Source organism: Eumetopias jubatus, unplaced genomic scaffold (assembly GCF_037043125.1).
Source record: "Eumetopias jubatus isolate StellerSeaLion01/CBP00866 unplaced genomic scaffold, mEumJub1_p1.0 scaffold_11, whole genome shotgun sequence".
In the NCBI taxonomy this organism is placed as follows: Eukaryota; Metazoa; Chordata; class Mammalia; order Carnivora; family Otariidae; genus Eumetopias; species Eumetopias jubatus.
Genome location: NW_028274817.1, coordinates 85,556,282 through 85,578,462, shown reverse-complemented (window position 1 = coordinate 85,578,462; position 22,181 = coordinate 85,556,282). Strand labels below are relative to the sequence as shown.

Sequence of the window (22,181 nt, the reverse complement as noted above, 5' to 3'; positions counted from 1 at the left end):
AACAAAGCAACAAAAGGGTGGATTCAACTTAGGTCTACTGAATGCCACCTGTGTGCCGGGCCCCGTTCTAGGGCCGGGAGGCAGCAGCGAACAAGACGGAACAAAATTCCTGCCTAGTGAAGCTCAGTATTTCTAAGGAATGATGAATCAATCCTTGCAGTTCTTTGAATACTCACCAAGCTTGTTCTCACTTCAGGGTCTCTGCACCTGGTGTTGCCTGTGTCTGGAATGCTCTTCCTCCAAATATTCCTAGGGTGCGTTTCCCTTTAGGTTGCAGCTCAAATGCCACCTCCTCAGAGAAGTCTTCCCTGACTACGCTGTCTAAAAAAGCAACTCAGGGGCGCCTGGGTGGCTCAGTTAAACGTCTGCCTTCGGCTGATCCTGCGGTCCTGGGATCGAGCCCCACCTAGGGCTCCCTGCTTTGTGGGGAGTCTGCTTCTCCCCCTCCTTCTTCCCTTCCCCCTGCTCGTGCGCCGCGCGCTCGCTCTCTCAAATAAATAAATTAATCATTTTTTAAAAAATAAAATAAAAGACGGGGCGCCTGGGTGGCTCAGTCGTTAAGCGTTTGCCTTCGGCTCAGGTCATGATCCCGGGTCCTGGGATCGAGCCCCGCATCGGGCTCCCTGCTCGGCAGGAAGCCTGCTTCTCCCTCTCCCGCTCCCCCTGCTTGTGTTCCCTCTCTCACTCTCTCTCTCTCTCTGTCAAATAAATAAATAAAATCTTCCAAAAAATAAAAATAAAATAAAAGAGCAACTCGACCCCTCTGTTCCTCTCCATCCCTTTCACCCTACTTTGTTATTCTTCATAGCTTTTATCACCACCTGACATAACATCATATATTTACACATATAATAGTATGTTTAATTTAGTACAGTTACTTTAGTAAGTAAATGTATATAGATGTCAGTATATTTATATATATCAGTACAGACGTTTAAAAGTCATATGCAGGGCGCCTGGGTGGCTCAGTCGTTAAGCGTCTGCCTTCCGCTCAGGTCGCGATCCCAGCGTCCTGGGATCGAGTCCCACATCGGGCTCCCTGCTCGGCGGGAAGCCTGCTTCTCCCTCTCCCACTCCCCCTGCTTGTGTTCCTGCTCTCACTCTCTCTGTCAAAAAAAAAAAAAACAAAGAAAGAAAAAAGAAAGAGTAAATAAATAAAAGTCATATGCATAAGATATGTGTATTTTATATATACTCTATACAAAATGCATAAATATATTTTCTTACATTTACATGTAACAGTATATTTATATTTAATTTCTTACTAACATATAACCTATACACTAATGAATATTATACATCACTATATTTCTACATAATCACACATACATATTAAGCAGCATATGTTTATACACCTAATGTAATATATAGCCTCCCTATATATCTATAAACGGGGGATAGTTACAGTAACTACTTCAGATGGTTGTTATCAGGATTAAAATGAGTTCAAGGAAAGAATCCAGCAGTGCACTGGAGCCTCGCACAGGTTTGCAGACTGCTTGTTCAATTTTCAGGAATTTCGCGAACCGGTTGTTAAAAAGCTATTATTTAAAATGAAATAATATAAACTTACAATTAAATAAATTAGATTATTTAAGGGGCGCCTGGGTGACTCAGTCGTTAAGCGTCTGCCTTCGGCTCCGGTCATGATCCCAGGACCCTGGGATCGAGCCCCGCAGCGGGCTCCCTGCTCGGCGGGAAGCCTGTTTCTTTCCTCTCCTACTCCCCCTGCTTGTGTTCCCTCTCTCGCTGTCTCTCTCTGTCAGATAAATAAATAAAATCTTAAAAAAAAATAAATTAGATTATTTAAAAGGTGATACTCAAAACTCGTCACTTCCTGATTATTTTTACTGCATTTCACTATTCTCTACGCTCTTGAGGTCATTTACCCCTATTTGAACGGTATGGTAGAAATATTACATAATGCCGCACTACTGCATCTCTTCCAAACTCTGCGTCCCGTGACTACACGTCGGTAATTTAAAATCTGACAAGATGATGGTATGGAAACCACGGAAAATTGGCAAATGTGAGACATCAGGGCTTCCTCCCCACCCCCGAGCCCCCGCCCAAAGAACCGGTTGTTAGCCATTTATTTACCAGAGCACTTAGAATAGGTGCTTGGCACATGGTAAACGCTTTAATGAATGTTTCCATTACTATATTTACTTGCGCACCGGGTCGCGATGCAGTCTTTTTCAGTGGGTCGAAGTTAAAAACGTTTGAAGAACACAGAATTACAAAAGGACAGACACTGTGCTGAACTACACCTATTCAAATCCTCCCAATAACTCTGTGAAGCCATACTACTTATTATCCCCATTTTACAGAGGGAGAAACTGAAGCTCTGAAAGGGTACTACTCGAGCAGCGCTATCAGTTAGCTGAAGTGGATTCGAATCTTGCCACAGACCGGCTTCCGTGCTCTAGCGCACTTAATTAACGCAGTTTCCTAACTCTCACGACGCCAGCTGTAATTTCACTTCGCAGCTCGCGTAAAAGGAACGGGTTCCGCCGTGCCCGTTGCGTCCTGGGTAATGTAGTCCCCAGTGAACACGCCGGTCCAAAAAAGGAGGGGCGGAACAAAAGAAGAGTCGGTTCTGACCGCCTCGCGACGTTTGTGCGCGACTTCAGCAGCTCGAGTCGGGCCCGTTGCATGCTGGGAACGGCAGTCCGCGAGACGAACTACGTCGACACAAGATGACGGGGCCTCACGTTGTACGTTCAGGTCGGGTCCGCGCCGCGCCGGAGACTTCGCGTTCCACGATGACAGGCTCGCCACGCTGCGGGAGTCCGTAGGCATGCGCGACAGGCTTTCGGACTGACTGAGAACACAAGCTGAAGCCTTACGATTTCTGGCGGGTCTGCGCTCTCGCCGCGGCTCGGGCTGCGGCTCGGGCTGCTCACGGACCGGTCTCCTCGTCCCCCTCCTCCCCACCCGGAAAGCTAAGGTAGGCCCTGGGGCGCGGAGGACGAGGGTCCAGGCCGAGACAGTCGAGGCACGCCTGCGCTGTCCCGCCGGCGAGGGAAGGAGGGAAGTTCGCCTTCCGTGCTGCAGCCGCGTAGTCTGGGCGGCTGGTGCCGGTTGGGCTCCAGACCCACGGTTTGTCTGGAAGGGAACCGCTGTGCGGGGTCGACAGGGGGCGGGGGGGAGTGCAGGGTTCCAGATATCGGCGGAGCCTCCTTGAATGGGGTCTGGTGGTCCCAATGGGGACATGGGCTTTGAGTTAATGATGCGAGACCGGGAGCGTGGTCAGAGGGCTGTTAATGGGAGAGGGGCGTGGGTCGCATGAAAATACTGGAGGTCTGATGGGCGTGCTATATCGGGAATCGGTGGGGGCTAATGGGAGTGTTTTAGTCAACATGTTCATGGGGGCCAGGGGTGTGTTCATTGATGAATGAAGGGGTGGTAGAGTGGGCAACTAGAAAGAAGGTAGTGGGAGGCGGATGGGGGCGTGATCCCTGGGGGACTGCTGAGGTATGATATTAAGTTGATGAAGAGCGGTGAGACAGTAGTAATCCAAAGAATAATGGTGAAGCTATGGAGGGAATAAGTGAAGCCAGTGGGAGTCATGATCAAGGAACTAACGGGGGAAGTGATCAAGGAAAAGTGAATGAGAGGTAGGTGTGTTGTAGTCAAAGGGTTTTGGGGAGTCATGGCATGATAATTGAATTAATGGGAACAGGGAGCAAAGAGAAGGTAATAGTAAGCTGCTGGGGTGTGATCATCAAGTGATTATTGAGGGGGCAAGGTGGGCGAACTGATGTGTGATCATCAGGGATTAACATGTGTGGTAATGAAGGGGTTACAGGGGGCTAACGGTGAGATCAGTGAGGGATCAGTTGGAGGGCTGGGTTAATGGGAGCTGATAAATCATAGTAATTGAGAGCTTAATGGGGAACTCATAGGCCATGATTCTCTATGCATTAATGGAGGTTGGTAAGGATGTAGTAATAAAGGAGTTAGTGGGGGACTAATCATTTATTAATGGGGAGTGGGGTGGGGAGAGATTAAGGGGGTGAGGAGTACCATGAGGTAGTACTAGGATAATGGGGGTGAGAGCAAGGCTGATAGGGGTGTATGAATTTAGGGGCCCTGAAGACAGCTGGGGAGATGGTCAGTGAGATGTTAATGGGGGTGAGGTGGGTGAGTGTCACGGGGCTTGATGTGTGGAGTATGGGTGGGCAGCAGTGGGAGGCCCACAGGGTCGGTAATGGGTCATCTGTAAGTGTTGGGTTTGGGGATCTGTGGTGGTGAGTGGGGCAGTCTGTGGAGTGAGCAGGGCGGGTTCTGTGGGGGTGAGCAATGAAGCCTTAGAGCTCAGTGATGGAGTCCCTCCGGCCTTGTGAGGTCAGTGGGGTCAGGGACTGGGCTCCACTTTCCCCATCTGCTGAGTGAGCTGTCCTGGGGGTCCTGGGGCGGTTTGTGTGGTTCTCACTGCCCTGCAGACATAGATGGTAGCCCACTCCCCCAGTTACTGATACAGGGCAGCATCAGCTTACTGTTGGCAGGTCCCTGGGCAGACAGCGTGTGAGATGGGACGGACATCAAAGGACAAGCGGGATGTCTACTACCGCCTGGCCAAGGAGAATGGCTGGCGTGCCCGCAGTGCCTTCAAGCTGCTACAACTTGACGAGGAATTCCACCTCTTCCAAGGTCCCCACCTGGCGGGCGAGTCACTGGGGGATGGGGTGGGCAAAGGGAATAGACAAGTGGGCCATGTCGGCAGAGCTTCCTGTGGTAGGTGGGCTGACTCGGAGGGTCTGCGGGGCAGGGACGGGGCAGGAAGAGGGGCAGGTAACTTGGAAGGAGTTGGGCACGGATAGATGTGGGTGCTCCCCCAAGGGAAAGGGGTGAACTTTGCAGGGCTCAGGGTTGGAGAGGTGGGTACAACTGACCACTACACCTTCCTGTGTGTGCTCAGGCGTGACACGGGCAGTTGACCTGTGCGCAGCCCCGGGCAGCTGGAGCCAGGTGCTGAGCCAGAAAATTGGGTGAGTGTGGGGACCCAGATGGGGCAGCTGGGAAGGCAGGCCAAGTCAGGGATGAGCCAGGAGTGACAACTGGGCTGACGTGGGCCATGTTGTCCACAGGGGCCAGGGTTCCGGCCATGTGGTGGCCGTGGACCTTCAGGCTATGGCTCCATTACCAGGTGTGTTACAGATCCAAGGGGACATCACCCAGGTAAGAGCGTGGTTGGGGGTGTTGGGGTGCATCCTGGGCGAGAGCCCCTCCAAACCTGGCAGCTACGGGAAGTGGAAGAGAAAGACAGAGAGAGAGTAACCAAGAGAACCCGGGAGAGTGTAACAGTGGAGAAACAGAGCCAGCCAGTCGTCATTTCAGCCAGCCAGCAGTGATGGGACTGGGTCCCCCGGAGATGGAGCCCAGTGTTAGACCAGTGAAGCCTGAGGGTTTGGCTGCCCCAGGGTTGCTGGCTCGGGCCATGGGCAGGCGGGGTTAGAGGGCTGTGGACGGGGGCGGGGGGGGGGGGCCGGGACCATTCGTCTTCCCTCTCTTCTGTAGCTGTCCACTGCCAAGGAGATCATCCAGCACTTTGAGGGCTGCCCGGCGGACCTAGTGGTGTGCGACGGGGCTCCTGACGGTAAGCAGCAGGGATCGGGAGGCCAGGCGGGAGCCCCGTGTGCATCCTTCTCTGTGGCTCCCACATCTGCTGGCTTCTTTCTCTATTTCCTTTTTTGTTTTGTTTTGTTTTTTCTTAAGAGAGGTGGGGGCAGAGGGAAAGGGAGAATCTTAAGCAGGCTCCACGCCTAGCACGGGACGTGGGGCTCGATCTCAGGACCCTGAGATCATGACCTGAGCCGAAATCAAGAGTCGGCACTGAACCGACTGAGCCACCCAGGCGCCCTCTGTTGGCTTCTTTCACCACTTCAGCTACTCCCTGCCTCCCCTCTGCTCTCAGCTGTCCCCCACCTCTCCCACATCTAGCAGTTTCTCCCTGCCCCTGCTTCCCGATCTCTGCCTCTGTCCCCTCCGTCTCCGTACCCTGCCGTTTTGGTCTGGCTGCTGTCTACCCGTCCCTTTGCTCATCTCTCATCTGCAACTCTCTGTTTCTATGGTGCTGTTCATTCCTATTTTTCAGTAACCGTTCACTCGGTGCACATTTATTGAGCACTTGTTGTGTGTCGGGCACTGTTCCACAAGTGGGGAAAACATCTGTGAATAAAATTCTACTAATCTGACCTCATAGACCTGACGTTCTAGTGGGAGCAGAGGGAAAAGAAACAAATGATGGAGCCACATAGCGTGCGATGAGATGATAGGTACCATGGGGAAAATCAGTGGAAAGGAGAAGGAGACAGGGAGTATCTGTTGGAACTTTAAGTAAAGTGGGTGGGAAGGCCCCCATGACCTTAGCACAGAGACTTAAAAGAGGTAAGGGAGTAGGCCAGGGGCATATCTGGAGAACAGTGCAGGCAAAGGGACCAGCCAGTGCAAAGGCCCTGAGGTGGGAGGGCGTTTGGCATGTGTGAGGACCCGCGAGGATATCAGTGTGGTTGGATCAGAGTGAGCGAGGGGGAGAGTGGTAGGATGGGAGGTCAGAGAGGTGGCGGGATGGGGGGGGGCAGATCTTTGTGTGGGTCCTTGTGAGGGCCACAGTGAGCACTGTGGCCTTTTCCCTGAGATGAGAGCTCAGAACCATGAGAGGGTTGTGAGCAGAGGAGGGCCATGCCTGACTTCGCCCGTGACCGGACCCCTCTGGCTGCTGGGGGCTGTGTGAGGGGCAAGGGCGGGAGGAGGCGGCCACGGCATAGCCCAGGCGAGCGCTGGGCGGGGTGGCGGCGGCGGAGATGAGGCGAGAGGATTGATCCGGGAGATCTTGCGCAAGTACAGCCGACAGGACTTGCTAACGCTTGAACGTGGATGTGAGAAGAGAACGGAGGGTGTCAGCGGTACAGAGGTTTTTGGCTGGAACAACTGGAAGGATCAGTTGGGGGGAAGATGGTGTAAGGAGAGAGGTTTGAACAGGAAGGTCAGGAGTCTGGTCTTGGACGTGTCAGAGTCTGATCTGTGAGTCAGGCGCTTGGAGGAGCAGTCTGGGTTGGAGGTAAGAAATGATAATAATGATACTTGTGTATTAGGTTGTTTTGAAAATTGAAATGAGTGCCTAAGGGCTAGGAGCCCAGAACATGCATCCAGTTGGCAGATAGGAATTTGCACGCAGAACCTTAGTAGTAAGAGAGCCTGGGAAATGTCTGTAGCATCCCGACCTGTCTGGGACAAGGAGCTAGCCAGAACCAGATGGCCTCCCCTAACGCTGTTCCTCTTGCTGCAGTAACTGGCCTCCATGATGTTGATGAGTATATGCAGGCCCAGCTCCTCCTAGCCGTGAGTAACCTTGGCCGCCCCTGCCTCAGTTTGGACCCCTCGTGCCTGTCTCCACCTCCACCTTAGCCATTTGTCCTGCCCACAGGCTCTCAACATTGCTACACACGTGTTAAAGCCAGGAGGCTGCTTTGTAGCCAAGGTAAGCCTTGGAGAACCTGGCGAGGGGTAAAGAGGGGTCCTCCAGGGCCACCCTCAGGCCTTCATCTCTGTCCCCTCGCCCTGCAGATCTTCCGAGGCCGGGATGTGACCCTGATCTATAGCCAGCTGCGCGTCTTCTTCTCCAGCGTGCTCTGTGCCAAGCCCAGAAGCAGCCGCAACTCCAGCATAGGTCAGTGGGGGTGGGAGGGCCAGGCAGGCGGATGCCGATCGCGGGCGTGCATCCTCTGCGGGGTGGAGGTAGCAGTCGTCCCTCACCCCACCTTCCACCCACAGAGGCCTTCGCTGTCTGTCAGGGTTATGACCCCCCTGAAGGCTTCCTTCCGGACCTGACCAAACCCCTGCTGGACCACTCTTACGGTGAGAGCCAGAGCCCTGGGCCCCTCCCGGGGCCAGGGGCGGGGGGAGGGGGGGAGACTCTGCCCCTTTCTGGAATTTATGTCTCAGGAGGGCCCTCAGCCCCACCCCTTGGTGGAAACTTACCCTTTATGGAACTTCTGTCCCAAGATGATCCTTAGCCCCACCCTCTGGTGGAAATTCCACCCCTGTATGGATGTTTTGTCCCAGGAGGATCTTCATCCCGGTCCTCTAATGGTTACTCTCGGATCCCGAGTCCTGCCCTAGGGGAGATTCCACCCACCTCAGATTCTAGCCTAGGAAGACTCGGTCATGCCCTCAGGTGGATACTCCACCCCTGTGCGGGAATTTTGCCCCGAGAGAGTCTTTAGCCTGGTCCCTAGTGGGAAAAGGCACAGAGCCTGCTCTTAAGGTGAGCACACTTGAGTGAGACAGGGTTCAGGCAGCATATGGTAGAATCACAGGTGAACATAAGGTGCCGTGTGAGAAAAGCAGGGGAGGGGGATGTTCTAGAACAGGTGATCATGGAGGGCCTCCCTGAGGAGGTGATCTGAACCAAGTGAAGGATTTCCGGTGGAGGAACTGGTAGATACATGGGGAGGACTCCATACCCTTGCTGTAGAAGGAGTCCCGACTGGTCCCAGGCACCCCAGCCCTGTCCTGTCTTATGTCTCCCTGCTTGTCAGATCCAGATTTCAACCAATTGGATGGTCCTACTCGTATCATTGTGCCATTTGTGACCTGTGGGGACCTAAGCTCCTATGATTCGGACCGCAGTTACCCACTGGACGTGAGTGCCCAACCAACAGTAGGCAGGTGGGGGGGGGGGGCACTGTCCTAGATTCCCAGGCCCTCACTGTCCCCCCCACCATGTGTCCCTGCAGCTAGAGGATGGCTCAGAGTACAAGTATACTCCACCCACGCAGCCCCCCATCTCGCCACCGTACCAGGAGGCCTGCACGTTGAAGAAGAAAGGGCGGCTGGCCAAGGAGATCCGTCCCCAGGACTGCCCCATCAGCACAGTGGACACGTTGTCCCAGCCCCTGGCTGCTTCACAGCGCCACACCCTGCTGGCCTCTGAGGTCTGGAAACGTGTGGCCCGGGGCCCTCAGTGCCCTTTCTCGGAGCCCACATGATCCCCTCTCAGTGTACCTCTTTCTGCCCCCAAATCACAAGGTCTCTGGGGCCAAAACACTCCTCGCTGCCTCCCAGTAGCTGTAAAAATCAATGGGTAAGACCAAGTATAATGAATGGAAAAGCTTAGGCAAGTATCTGAGTCATTTTTCTTTTTCTTGGGTAGGTGGAAGACAATGAAATGAATTGTTCACCTTAACACATTCAGGTAAATTTGCCTTTTTATCTAACAGTTTGAGTAAAGGGCATCTTTAAGAAAAAGCTCAGAAAAATTTCACCTTTGGAATTTTTACATTAACTGATAAGATTTCAGTCAGCCAACCATTACTAAGTACCTGATGTCATGTGCCAGGACCTGCTTTAAGCATTTTACGGATTGAGGCATTCTGTAAACGTTTATTAAGCATGTGCTGTGTGCTGGGCATTGTTCTAGGTTGGGAGATAGAGCAAACAAAACAGGCAAATATCCTGGCCCTTTCTAGACTGAAAAAGAGGTAATGAACAAACAGCTTATGGATGCAGGCGTTTCTACACACAGCATACCCACAGGTACACTACGTGTGCATATACGTATACAGTTATAGTTTGTGTTTCACTGTATATAGCTTGAGTCAGCATATTGTGTGTATGTATACACACACACACACACACACACACACACGGGTGGGGGTGGGGGTGTGCATATGTAAAGGTAATAAGGGATATGAACTTTTTTTTTTTAATAAAGTAGGGTACAGAGGATCAGGAATTCCAGGGGTGGCAGTTTGCAGTTTTTTTGAAAGGGTTGTCAACGAAGGGCTCACTGAGGTAATGTTTGAGCAGAGACCTGAAGGAGATAAGGGAGAGCATGTGTGTGTTCATCTAGGGGAAGAGCATTCCACAGAGAGGGAATAGCAAATACAAAGGCCCTGAGGCAGAACCATGCGTGGTGTGTGAGGGAGCCGTCAGGGGCCAGTTTGCCCATTGCAGAGTGGGCCAAACCTCTCTGTGCTGGAGGACTTTTCATCCTCAGGAAGGCACGTCAGAGAAAGTCCCTTTCTGACAATGGCTTAGCAGGGTTTTTAGACCAAGTCTTCTATTAAAAAAAGAAGTAAAAAGTACCTTTTAAAAAATGAAATGGCGAATCACGGTGGGAAAAGATTATTTACAGACCCTAGATATAGTTTCCCTGATATTAAAAAGTTCCTATAAATCAATAGGGAAAAGAAAATAGGAGATTGGCTAACGAGCACTGAAAAGCTGCTTCTCAGGGAAATGCAAGGTAACACTAAGATGACTGGCAATACCAAGTGTCCGGAAGGGTGTGCAACAATAGGAACCCTCCTATACACTGATGGCCGCTGTGGGAAATGGTTAGGCATTGTCTAGGGCTGCACGCGAGCCAGTGCTGCTCCTAAGAAATAAGTACTAGAATTCCTCACCAGCACTGTTGGTACCCCCAGACTAGATAGGCCCAAACATCCATAACTGCAGAATGGATCGTTAAATCCTGGTATATTCACAGTGGAGAATTACACAGCAATGAGAATGAACATCCTACAGTTATTAAAAATAACACCTTGTCACTCCTTAAACTGAACATATATAAAACATATGTAGATGTTGTGTATTTTTCTGTATGTTATGGTTCACAATAGAAGTAGGGGAAAAAAGTCACAAAAATGTTAGTACCAGGGCGCCTGGGTGGCTCAGTTGGTTGAGCTTCTGCCTTCGGCTCGGTCATGATCCCAGGGTCCTGGGATCGAGCCCCATGTCGGGCTCCCTGCTCAGTGGGGAATCTGCTTCTCCCTCAGCCTGCCACTCCCCCTGCTTGTGCTCTCTGTCTCTCTGTGAAATAAATTAAAAAAAAAAATCTTTTAAAAAAATGTCAGTACCTGAGTGAACAATGATTACAGTAGAAGGAAGTGGGAAAATGTATTTTTAAAACTTTCTTTGTCCTTGACTTTAGGTAGCTGGCAGTCTGATACATCTCGGAAGCTGTTTGCTGTCGGGAAAACGAGAACCTGCGTTGATGAACTGGTTTTCAAATATCTCATCAACGGGTCCTGAACATCCACGCCCCGAGTGGGAACCTGCAACGACCACCGGGAACACAGCAAGGAAACAACATCACACAATGCCTGTCTACACCGCAGAGGAGAGTCTTGAGTGAGGCCTTGCCTCCTCTCTCAAGCTTTCCAAAGGTGTCCTGATTATGTCTAGAGTTTACCCCCAAAACAGGGGATCTTAACCTGGATAGAAATCGGGGGTATCTGTGAACCTGATGGAGGAAAATATTACATCTTTATTTTCACTAATAGAACTGAAATTTCACTCATAGGACCGAAATTTAGCTTTACCCCCCAATAGGAATGCTGGCAACAAATCACAATAGTAAAAGCAGTACCAGTTAGCCAAATCCGTTACTTTTTATGTTCCAGTATGGTTTTTGCAGGCATCTTGAAATGCTGTTCACATTTGTCACTACTTTGAATTATGAAAGATCTTATAATTTGATGTACTAATAAAAAAGTCCATATATTACTTTATCCCAGTGTTGTTTCATTTTAATATATATAGTAATATTCTCATTAACATAAGATATATCACTTCATATAAATTTTAAAGTATATAACCTAATTCGATATATAGCTATTGCAGAATGATTACAATAAGTTTAGTTAACACGCATCACCTCAGTTACAAATTTTTTCTTGTGATAGGAACTTTTAAGATCTACTCTCTTTTTTTTTAAAGATTTTATCCATTTGAGAGAGCAAGGGTGCGAGGTGGGGAGGGGCAGAGGGAGAGGCAGACTCCCTGATGAGCAGGGAGCCCGATGCAGGGGCTCCATCCCAGGACCCTGGGATCATGACCTGAGCTGAAGGCAGATGTTTAACCGACTGAGCCACCCACGCGTCCCTCCTGTATCTTTAGAAACACGTTCTCCGTGGGGCGCCTGGGTGGCTCAGTCGGTTAAGCGTCTGCCATCGGCTCAGGTCGTGATCTCAGGGTCCTGAGGTCGAGTCCCGCATCGGGCTCCCTGCTCGGCAGGAAGCCTGCTTCTCCCTCTCCCACTCCCCCTGCTGTCTCTCTCTGTCAAATAAATAAATAAAACCTTAAAAAAAAAAAAAAGAAACACATTCTCCGTCAACAACTCAGTTCAGTGATCTCAGGACCACCCACATTCCAGTTGGTGACCCTAGATGTTTCTGTACCTGACCATGTGAACCTAGAAGTGTCCATATTGAGTCTATAATGCCTGATGTTGGCAGAGGGGCACACTATGGAATGTTAAACCAGGAGTCTTCAGAAGTATCTGCACAAAAGCCTATGTGACCACGGGGGTAACCACACCCATTACCATGCAAATTCAACATGTCCACACTAGAGTCTGAGGTCCCAGGAATATCCACCTAAATCTCCAGGAGTATAAACACACCAGCCTTTGGGACCCAGCGAGTATTCGCATCTCAGGCTCCGTGTCCCTAATCATGTCCACCCCCATCTGTGTGACATCCGACACACGCATGTCCCTGTGATGGGAGCAGGTGCCCAATCCCCAAACTGTGTGACCCAGCGATGTCCACATCCCTGAATGTGTGGCCCCGGAAGGACCAGCCTAACCCAGGCTCAGGCTCCGGCTTCGGGAGCACCCTGTCTGGCCCCGAGTGTGGCTACCCTAGCCTTGCAACTCTAGGAGCGTCCATACACCTCTAGGTGACTCCACACCAAAGTCAGGGTCCAGAGGCAGGTGTACCCCATACCATGTGTCCCCAGTTGAGCATTTACCTTAGTCTGAGTACTTCCACCCAGTCTGTGATGACAGTTTATTTTCCAGGCTGTGACCCTAGGCTTTCCATTACCCAGTCTGTGTTGGCCCAAAAATGTACACACCCCAGTCAGTTTGACCACGAGTTTGTCAGTTCGTTCTTTTTTTTTTAAAGAAAGATTTTATTTATTTATTTGAGAGAGAGAGAATGAGAGACAGCACAAGAGGGAAGAGGGTCAGAGGGTCAGAGGGAGAAGCAGACTCCCTGCTGAGCAGGGAGCCCGATGTGGGACTCGATCCCGGGACTCCAGGATCATGACCTGAGCCGAAGGCAGTCGCTTAACCAACTGAGCCACCCAGGCGCCCCTCTCAGTTCTTTAGACTGTGTAACAACAATGGGTGTCCCTTCCCCAGTCTGTGTGACCTCAAGGGTTACCACACCTCGGTCATGGTCACCCCAGGGGTGTCTACAACACAGATCATATCACCACAGGAGTATATGCCCTCCAGTCTGTGTGACACCTGGCATATTCAACAACAGTCTCTCTGAGCCTCCAAGTGTCCACATCGCAAAGCTTGTCACCACAGAGTTGTGAAAACTCCAGTCTGTTTGACCACAGGAAGTGCCCACCACCAAGTATTTTAGCCTGAGGCAGTGCGCACACCCCAGAGACCTCACCAATGGCCTTATGTCAGCCTTTGTCACCACAGGAGTGTCCCCCCGCTCTGTGTGACCCCAGGAATCTCCAGACCCCCATGGGTGTCCTCGGGAGTGCACCCCTCATCTGTGTTACTGCAGAATCGTTCACACTCCAGTCTGTCACCATGGGCTTTCCACCTCCCCCAGTCAGTGTCCCCTAGGAGTCTCATTCCTCAGACCTTGAAATGCCACAAGTGTCCACGCCCCAGTCTGTGTAACCCCAGGAGGGCCCACAGCCAGCCTGTTTCTCCAGAAGTCTCCACACGATAGCCTGTCTGTGTAACCCCAGGATGACCAACTTTCAGTGTGACCACAAGAGAAGCCACCACCCAGTCTTCGTGTCCCCAGGGTGGCATGTCCTTAGCTGTGTGATTCCCGGAGTTTTTACACCCTCGGCTGTATGATCAAAGAAGTCTCCACGCCCCAAGCTCTGACCACCGGGGAGTCACTCCCTGGTCTGCAACTTTCAGGGAGTTTCCACACCTCAGTCTCCGTGGCCTCAAGTTCATTTGCTCCATTGCCTGCATGGCCATGGGAGGGTCCATTTCCCAGTCTGTGTGGCCCTAGGAGCAGCCAAACTCCGGTCTGTAGGATTCCAGGAGTGTCTACACCCCAGACAGTGTGAGCAAGGGAGTGTCTACACTCCAGTACAAACATGTTCTCTTCCTTGTCTCTATGACCACAGATGAGTCCTGGCTGCGTCCACATCCCAGTGTCTCTGACTACAAGAAACCTCCACGGCCCAGCCCATGGGACCCCAGGAGCGCCTACCCCACAGTCAGAGTGAGTCCGGAAGTGGCAACAGCTCAGTCTGTGTGACCACAGAAGTCTCCACACCCCAGTATCTGCAACGACAGGGGAAGACAATGTCCCATTCAGTGTGACCACGGGGGCACCCACCCCCCATCTCTGTGTCTCGAGAGGCATCTCTGCTCTGGTTGGTGCGACCTCAGCAGAGTCCACACCACAAGCTGTTCGACCACACCGGTGTCCATGGCCGAGCCCATGACAATCCAGGAGTACCCGTGCCACACCCATTTGACCAGAGTAGCATCTAGTGCCCAGTTTGTGCATCTTCAGCGATGGCCTTGGTCTAGACTGAGACCCCAGGCGTGTCCAGACTCTGGGATTTGTGACTGAGGGTGTCCAAAGTGGAGCCTGCATAAAACCAGAAGGTACCAGCTCATAGTCCGTGTGGCCCCAGGAGTGTCCATATCCCAAACGAGGTGATCCAAGAGGTGTCCAAACTCCCGTCCGTGTGACCCCACTGTTGTTGTCCACACGCCAGCCTGTGTGACACCAAAAGTGTCCACATACCATCCATAGGACCCTAAGAAAACACATCTCAGTCTGTGATACTTCGTAGTGACCACGCCTCTTTCTGTGTGACCTCAGCCATGTCCACATCCCAGTCTGCGGGAGCCCTAAAGCCTCCACGTCCTACTGTGTGACCCCAGAAGTGTCCAAAACTCATCTCTGTGATCCTGGGAGGCCCACCCCCAATTAGTACATCCCCAGGATTCCTTATACCCAAATCTAGTGACTTCATGAGTGTTTACACCCCCATCTGTTTGATCCCAGGAGGATCCACACCCCAGACTGTGTGACCCTGGGAGGATCCATACACAAACCAATGTGACCCCAGAAGGAGTTATGGCTGGAGGAAGAGTGATCCAGACAAAGGGAAAAGCCAGGGCAAAGGCCCTGAGGTGGAACAGTGAGACCAGTGTGGTGGAAGCAGAATGAGCGAGAGGACCAGTGGCAGGGGGTGAAATCAGAGAGGTGACAAGGGCCTGGTCCTGTAGGGCCTTGCCGGCCACAAAAAGGACTTTGGCTTTTTCTCTGAGAGATGGAACCAGAGCAGAGACCAGAGCAGAGGAGGGCTGAGGGCTGGCTTGGGTTGTAACGGAACACTCTGGCGGCTGCTGTGAGGACAGACTGAAGCCCCTGAATCAGATCAGAGATGAGGCTGATCTGGGGCGGGGGGGGGGGGGGCGGGGGGCAGTGGCCCCAGGGGCCCAGCACCATAACCACTTGGCAGGTTTCCCGAGGAAGCTGTGCTTTCTCTCTGGGGTACATGGTAGGGTTCCAGCCCTCCTCCTGTCCTCCAGAAAGGCAGCACATGCTAGGAGGAAGGCATGGGGATTGAGCGAAGTTGGCCTCAGTGTGGGACCTTAGGCCAGTCCTGCCTTTCCCTAGGTCCCGGGTTTCCCCCTTTGGCCGATGAGTGAGCTAATCCCTGCCCTACCACTTTCTTCAGCGTCTCTACTCGCCAACTGTCTCCAGCCACACCAGCCCCCTTGATGTTCCTCAAATACGCCGAGCATTATTCCACCTCAGGGCCTTTGCATCTGTTGTTGCCACCGCTGCTTGGACACTCTTCCCAAGATAAGTACGTAGTTCAGGGTTACATGGCTGCCCTCTTTGCTTTCTGCTTCTCTCTGCTTCTCTCTGCTCCTCTCTGCTCAAACGTCATCTCAGGCAGCCTTCCCTGACTGTCCAAAACAGCGCCCCCTCCCTCTCTACCCCCGCATCCTGCCTTGTTTTCTTCATGGCGTTCGCACTTCCCCATAATACATATTTACTTGTTGAGTCAGCCAGGGGCCCTGAGCGGGGCCACCGGGGAGGCGGGGTACACAAGGCACACGCAGGTGGGATTTCGAAGAGCCCTTAACGAAGGGACCATTTACAGAGACACAGGAGGGCTCGGCAAACCAGCATCGCTGCTGGGCTCCCCTAGGACTAGCACCAGGGCGGGTGCTGTCACCATTCCCAGGCGGGAAAGGGCGGGAAAGGAAACAGTGTTCCTGAAACCCAGGGGAAGCTGGAGCCCAGCCCTGGCCAGTGAACACCCAGCTTTCTCTGTCCTCCCACTGCCCAGGTGCCTCGCAGGGCTTCTCATGGGCCCGGCTCGGCCGGAAGCCAGATGCGGCAGAGCCCAGTTGATGAAGTTCACACAGTCAACCTCCTGGGACACAGAGCGGGTCAGGGAAGGAGTGCGAATGGACTGGAAGACACATAGCATATCCAGCAGGTTGATTTAGTGTTTTCCACTGTCTATCCAATAATACCGAGTATGGGAAGTCCCTGAAGGCAGGCATCCGTGTCTGTTGTGTTCCCTCCTGTGTTTTTAGTGCCCAGAGCAGTACCTGGCACATAGGAGGGTCTTAGTAAATAGTTATTGAAGGAATAAATGACATAAAATAATAGATATAAAAGTATAATGCAAAAGTGAAAGGATAGGGGCGCCTGGGTGGCTCAGTCAGTTAAGCGTCTCTTTTTCTTTTAAGATTTTATTTATTTATTTGACACAGAGCAAGCACAAGCAGGGGGAGTGGAAGGCAGAGGGAGAAGCAGGCTCCCCGCTGAGCAAGGAACCCAATGCAGGGTTCTGTCCCAGGACCCTGAGATCATGACCTGAGCCGAAGGCAGATGCTTAACCGACTGAATCACCCAGGCGCCTCACGTCTGACTCTTGATTTCAGCTCAGGTCATGATCTCAGGGTTGTGAGATGGAGCCCTGCATTGGGTTCCATGCTCAGCGGGGAGTCTTCTCTCCCTCTCCTTCTGCCTCTCCCCTGGCTTGTTCTCTCTCTCCCTCAAATAAATAAATAAATAAATCTTTTTTTTTTTTTAAGTGAAAGGATAAACCACAGCTGGGGAGAAAATATTTTCAAAATGCATTATTTGACTAAGGATCAGTATCCAGAATATATGAAGAATTCCCACAATATTGTAAATCAGTGCAGCCACTGTGGAAAACAGTATGGAGTTTCCTCAAAAAAATTAAAAATAGAAGTATCATACACTCTAGTGATTCCACTACTGGCTATTTCCCCCCAGAAAATGAAAACCCAAAAAGATATATCAAAAAGATATATGCACCCCCCTATGTTTACCGCAGCATTATTTACAATAGCCAAGACAGGGAAGCAACCCAAGTGTCCACCCACAGGTGAATGGATAAAGAAGATGTGGTACATATACACAATGGACTGTTACGCAGCCATAGAAAAGAATGAGATCTTGCCATTTGCAACAACATGGGTAGACCCAGAGGGTATTATGCTAAGTGAAAGAAGCCCATCAGAGAAAGACAAATACCATATGCTTTCACTCATATGTGGAATCTAATAAAAAATGAATAAACAAAAGGCAGAATTAGACCTATAAATACAGAGAACAAACCGATGGTTGCCAGAGGGGAGCAGAGTGAGAGGATGGGCAAAATGGGTGAAGGTGAGTGGGAGATACACGTTTCCAGTTATGGAATCGATCAGGAGAATAAAAGGCACAGCACAGGGAATACAGTCAATGGAATTGTAACAGTGTTGCCTGGTGACAGATGGGAGCTACACTGGTGGTGAGCACAGCATAATGTATGGAGGAGTTGAATCACTATGTTGTACACCTGAAATTAATGTCTCATTGTGTGTCAACTCTACTTCAATTCAAAAAATAAATAATAAAAAAGGAATTCCCACAATTCAGTAAGAAAACCAACAACCCAATTTTTTAAATGTCCAAAGATTTGACCAGACCCTGAACCAGAGAGGAAATACAGACGGCCTTAACATGTGAAAAGATGCCCTGCATCAATAGCCGTTAGGGAAATGCAAAATAAAACCGCAGTGAGGGGCACCTGGGCTTCTCAGTTGGTTGAGTGTCAGCCTTCGGCTCGGGTCATGGTCCCAGAGTCCTGGGATCAAGCCCCGTATCCGGCTCCCTGCTCAGCGGGAAGCCTGCTTCTCCCTCTCCCTCTACCACTCCCCCTGCTTGTGCTCTCTTCTCTCTCTCTCTCTTTCTCTCTCTCTCTCAAATAAATAAAATCTTAAAAAAAAAAGTTAAAAAATAGGGGCGACTGGGTGGCTCAGTCTTTGGGCGTCTGCCTTCGGCTCAGGTCATGGTCCCAGGGTCCTGGGATCGAGCCCCGCATCAGGCTTCCTGCTCCAAGGGAAGCCTGCTTCTCCCTCTCCCACTCCCCCTGCTTGTGTTCCCTCTCTCGCAGTCTCTTTCTGTCAGATAAATAAATAAAATCTTTTTAAAAAAGTTAAAAAATAAAACCACAATGAGATACCATTGTATACTTACTAGAATGACTAAACTGAAAAAGATCGACCATACTAAGTGTTGGGGAAAGACAAAACTCTCCCACAATGTTGGTGCGAATGTTAAATGGTAGAGTCACTTTGCAAAACAGCTTGGCCGTTTCTCAGAAAGAGAAACATACATTTGCCACATGATCCAGCAATCCCAATCCTAGATGTCATTTATCCAAGAGAAATAAAAACTATGTCCACACAAAAAAAGTATGCCAATATTTATAGCAGCTTTATCTGTAATCACTCCAAACTGAAAACAACACAACCCAAATACCTTTCTTTCTTAAAAAAAAAAAGATTTTACTTGGGCGCCTGGGTGGCTCAGTCGTTAAGCATCTGCCTTCGGCTCAGGTCATGATCTCGGGGTCCTGGAATCGAGTCCTACATCAGGCTCTCTGCGCAGCAGGGAACCTGCTTCTCCCTCCCCCTCTGCTGCTCCCCGTTTGTGCTCTCTAGCTCTCTCTCTAAATAAATAAGTAAAAATCTTTTTTTTAAGATTTTATTTATTTATTTGACAGAGAAAGACACAGTGAGAGAGGGAACACAAGCAGGGGGAGTGGGAGAGGGAAAAGCAGGCTTCCCGCCGCGCAGGGAGCCCGATGCGGGGCTCGATCCCATGACCCCCGGGACCATGACCTGAGCCGAAGGCAGCCACTTAACCGACTGAGCCACCCAGGTGCCTGCAATAAAGAATTCTGTGTCTATAAAAAGGGCACTTGTTGGGATGAGCACCAGGTGTTGTATCGAAGTGCGGGATCCATATATTCCACCCCTGAAACTGATATAACACTGTATGTTAACTGACCAGAATCCAAACAAATACTTTTTCGGGGTGCCTGGGTGGCTCAGTCAGTTAAGCGTCTGACTCTTGATTTCGACTAAGGTCATGATCTCAGGGTCCTGGGATCGAGCCCCGTGTCAGGCTCCCCACTCAGTGGGGAGCCTGCTTGTCTCCATCTCCCTCTGCTCGCTCTCCATGTCTCTCTCTCTCTCTCTCAAATAAGTAAATAAATCTTTAAAAAAAAATGAAAACTTTTTCAAAAAAGGGTGGGGGGCAGCTGTGATCATTCCTCTTGTTATGCCTCCTCTCCATGTGGTTTCTGCACAGACCTGTCTCAGGAATGCACCTGAGGAAAAGGAGGAGCTGTGGTCAGACTAGGTAGTGTTTTGTTGACTATTAGGACCTGAATTGTGTCCCCTCTACCAAAAAAAAAAAAAAAATTCATATGTTGTGCCCTAATAAAGGAGATAAGACCTATAAAGAGGTAATAAAGATTAAATTAGGTCATAAGGGTAGGCCCTCATCTTAGAGGACCAGTGGCCTTATGACGGAAGTGGGAGAGATACCAGTGCACTCTCTGCGCACGCGTGCACAGAGGAAAGGCCAAGTGCACCCACAGCGAGAAGGTGGCCGTCTGCCAGGAAGAGAAACTTCACCAGACATCAACCCCCATGGCACCTTGATCTTGGACTTCCAGCCTACAGACTGTGAGGTTATAAATGTCTGTTGTTGAAGCCCCCAGTCTGGGGGCATTTTGTGATGGCAGCCCAAGCAAACCAACGCACTGCTTCTCAGTTTCAGATCTGACTTCAGGAGATTCATCTTGGCCACAGCTGAAGGCAGCAGGGTTCCAGGGGGAAAAAGAAGAATTTGGCGCATCCTCCTCGTCCAGGTGAAGGGGGCGCTCAGAGAAGGGCCACGCAACCCAGGGAAACCCCGAGCGATGCAATCCGCTGCACTCCTGAAGGTCAGCTTCCGGGAGCTGTGTCCACACTGCAGTATGAGTAAGAATTGTTTGGGAGATTTCAGAACTGCCCCAAGTCTCCCTCGAAAGCCCCACCCAAGCCTGGTTCATGCCAGACTGTTCCCCCACGGAACACGTAGGCAGTTTTCGAGCTGTCAGTGCCTTGCTTCAGGAGAGGATCTATAATGGTGTAATCTCAGGCCCAGTGGCAGCCCCAGGGAAGGGACAAATGTCTGCGTCTCCCTGGATGACAGGGGCTGGGGCAAGCTGGAGTGAATCATGGGTCACAGCCCACATCCCGTGTGAAACTTCTGCCAGATGCAGGATCTGGGAGCAATTACCAGCCAGGCAGGGGTGGTGAATGAGAGGTTCCAAGGGTAATTGGGTGTGTGCGTGCCTGCATGGCCGTGTGTGTGCACGCATGTACATCTCAGCATGTGTAAAGTTAGGTGCTTCTGCCTGCGTGTGCATATTTACAGTGCATTCTTACATGCGTGCATATGTGGTACGTGTGTGTGGCCAGGCTTTGCTAGGTTGGTTGCAGGTGTGTACGTGTGCTACACAAGAGCAAGTGTGTGTTCTCCCAGAGATGCTCGGGTGCAGAGGAGCCCAGCAGGTGCGAAGGGGCCTGTACCCTGGCAAAGGTGTTTTTTGAAAAGTAATCGTGCAGATGCATGAGGGTGTGCTCATGCACGAGATTCCAGCTCAAACTCCCGTGGCCACGGATGCAAGCCTGAGTGTTTGTGTCTGGGTGTGTACGTGTGTACCCCAGGGTGCATGTGCATGGCTGGGTACGAGTGCACAGGTACAGGGGAGCCCATTGGCCCATGCTTATGTGTTGAGGCTCTGTGCATGTATATACCCTGGGTGCCCAAGTGTGTGCAAGTGTGAGGGAGCAGGTGCACACATGGGGATGGGAACGGATTGGTGATACACATGTACCCCTGGGAGCCTGGGCGTGGGCATGTAATCGGTGCGGCTGTGTGCATTTTTGTTGGTCCTGGTCTGGGTGTCTGTGCTCATGTATCTTTTGGTGCCCATCAATGCATACATGTGTGCAAAGATACCACAAATGTCTAGGAGCCTGGACCGTGATGTCTGTGAGGGGTACCTCTGGGCACCCATGAATAAACGGCTGCATGCACGAGTGCAGGTGGGTCCATGGGCTCAGGCCCAGGCGTCTATGAACGTGTACCCCTGGGTGCCCATAAACACGTGTGTGCACAGGTGCATATTTGCCCATGGGCCTGGGCCTGGGGGTTTGTGCACATGGACCCTGTATAAATGTGCATGTGTGTGCATGGTTTCGGGCGCAGCCATAGGCTTGGCTCGGGGCATGTGTGTATGTGTATCCCTAGGGGCCCATGTATGGGCACGCGCACATGTTCAGATGTGCCTATGGCCTGGAGCGTGCTGTGTGCACATCTCCTTGGGGGCCCATGTACGCCATCTATGAGTGCCTATGTGGCCATGTGGGGAGGATGGGTCTGCAGCTTCACTTCCACCTACATCTGGTGGGGGATTGTAAGGGAAACCGAGGAATGTGCTTTCTAGAGGAATCCAGGTTTTGGCAGAGCCAAGGGAGTGAAATTCAGGACCATTTTGCTTTTCTTAAACCTGGTCACTTGGGGGCGCCTGGGTGGCTCAGTTGGTTAAGCATCTGCCTTCGCCTCAGGTCAGGATCCCCAGGTCCTGGGATTGAGCCCCTCATCAGGTTCCCTGCTCCGCGGGGAAGCCTGCTTCTCCCTCTCCCACTCCCCCTGCTTGTGTTCCCTCTTTCGCTGTCTCTCTCTCTGTCAAATAAATAAGTAAAATCTTTAAAAAACAAAACCTTGTCACTTGGGACACAGCTAGAGCTTGGAAAACGCCCCTTCCTTCTTTCAGCCCTA

The 22,181-nt window shown here is 51.1% G+C and overlaps 1 protein-coding gene across 4 annotated transcripts; it reads left to right on the top strand.

The window, feature by feature from the left end:
* The first annotated feature begins 2,679 nt into the window (after nt 1-2,679).
* On the top strand, nt 2,680-11,522 carry FTSJ1 (FtsJ RNA 2'-O-methyltransferase 1). 4 transcript variants are annotated; one of them, XM_028113536.2, is made up of 13 exons: nt 2,680-2,950; nt 4,498-4,656; nt 4,925-4,994; nt 5,094-5,184; nt 5,524-5,602; nt 7,295-7,347; nt 7,433-7,486; nt 7,573-7,675; nt 7,780-7,863; nt 8,553-8,650; nt 8,745-8,942; nt 9,161-9,202; nt 10,943-11,522. In XM_028113536.2, exons 2-12 carry the CDS (start codon nt 4,536-4,538, stop codon nt 9,191-9,193), a joined length of 984 nt encoding a protein of 327 aa, XP_027969337.1. In that variant the 5' UTR covers nt 2,680-2,950; nt 4,498-4,535; the 3' UTR covers nt 9,194-9,202; nt 10,943-11,522. The 4 variants fall into 4 exon arrangements, with proteins under 4 accessions (XP_027969337.1, XP_027969336.1, XP_027969335.2 ...); XM_028113535.2 differs by having other exon boundaries at nt 8,547-8,650; XM_028113534.2 differs by lacking the exons at nt 9,161-9,202; nt 10,943-11,522 and having other exon boundaries at nt 4,512-4,656; nt 8,547-8,650; nt 8,745-9,154.
* Nucleotides 11,523-22,181: the final 10,659 nt, after the last annotated feature.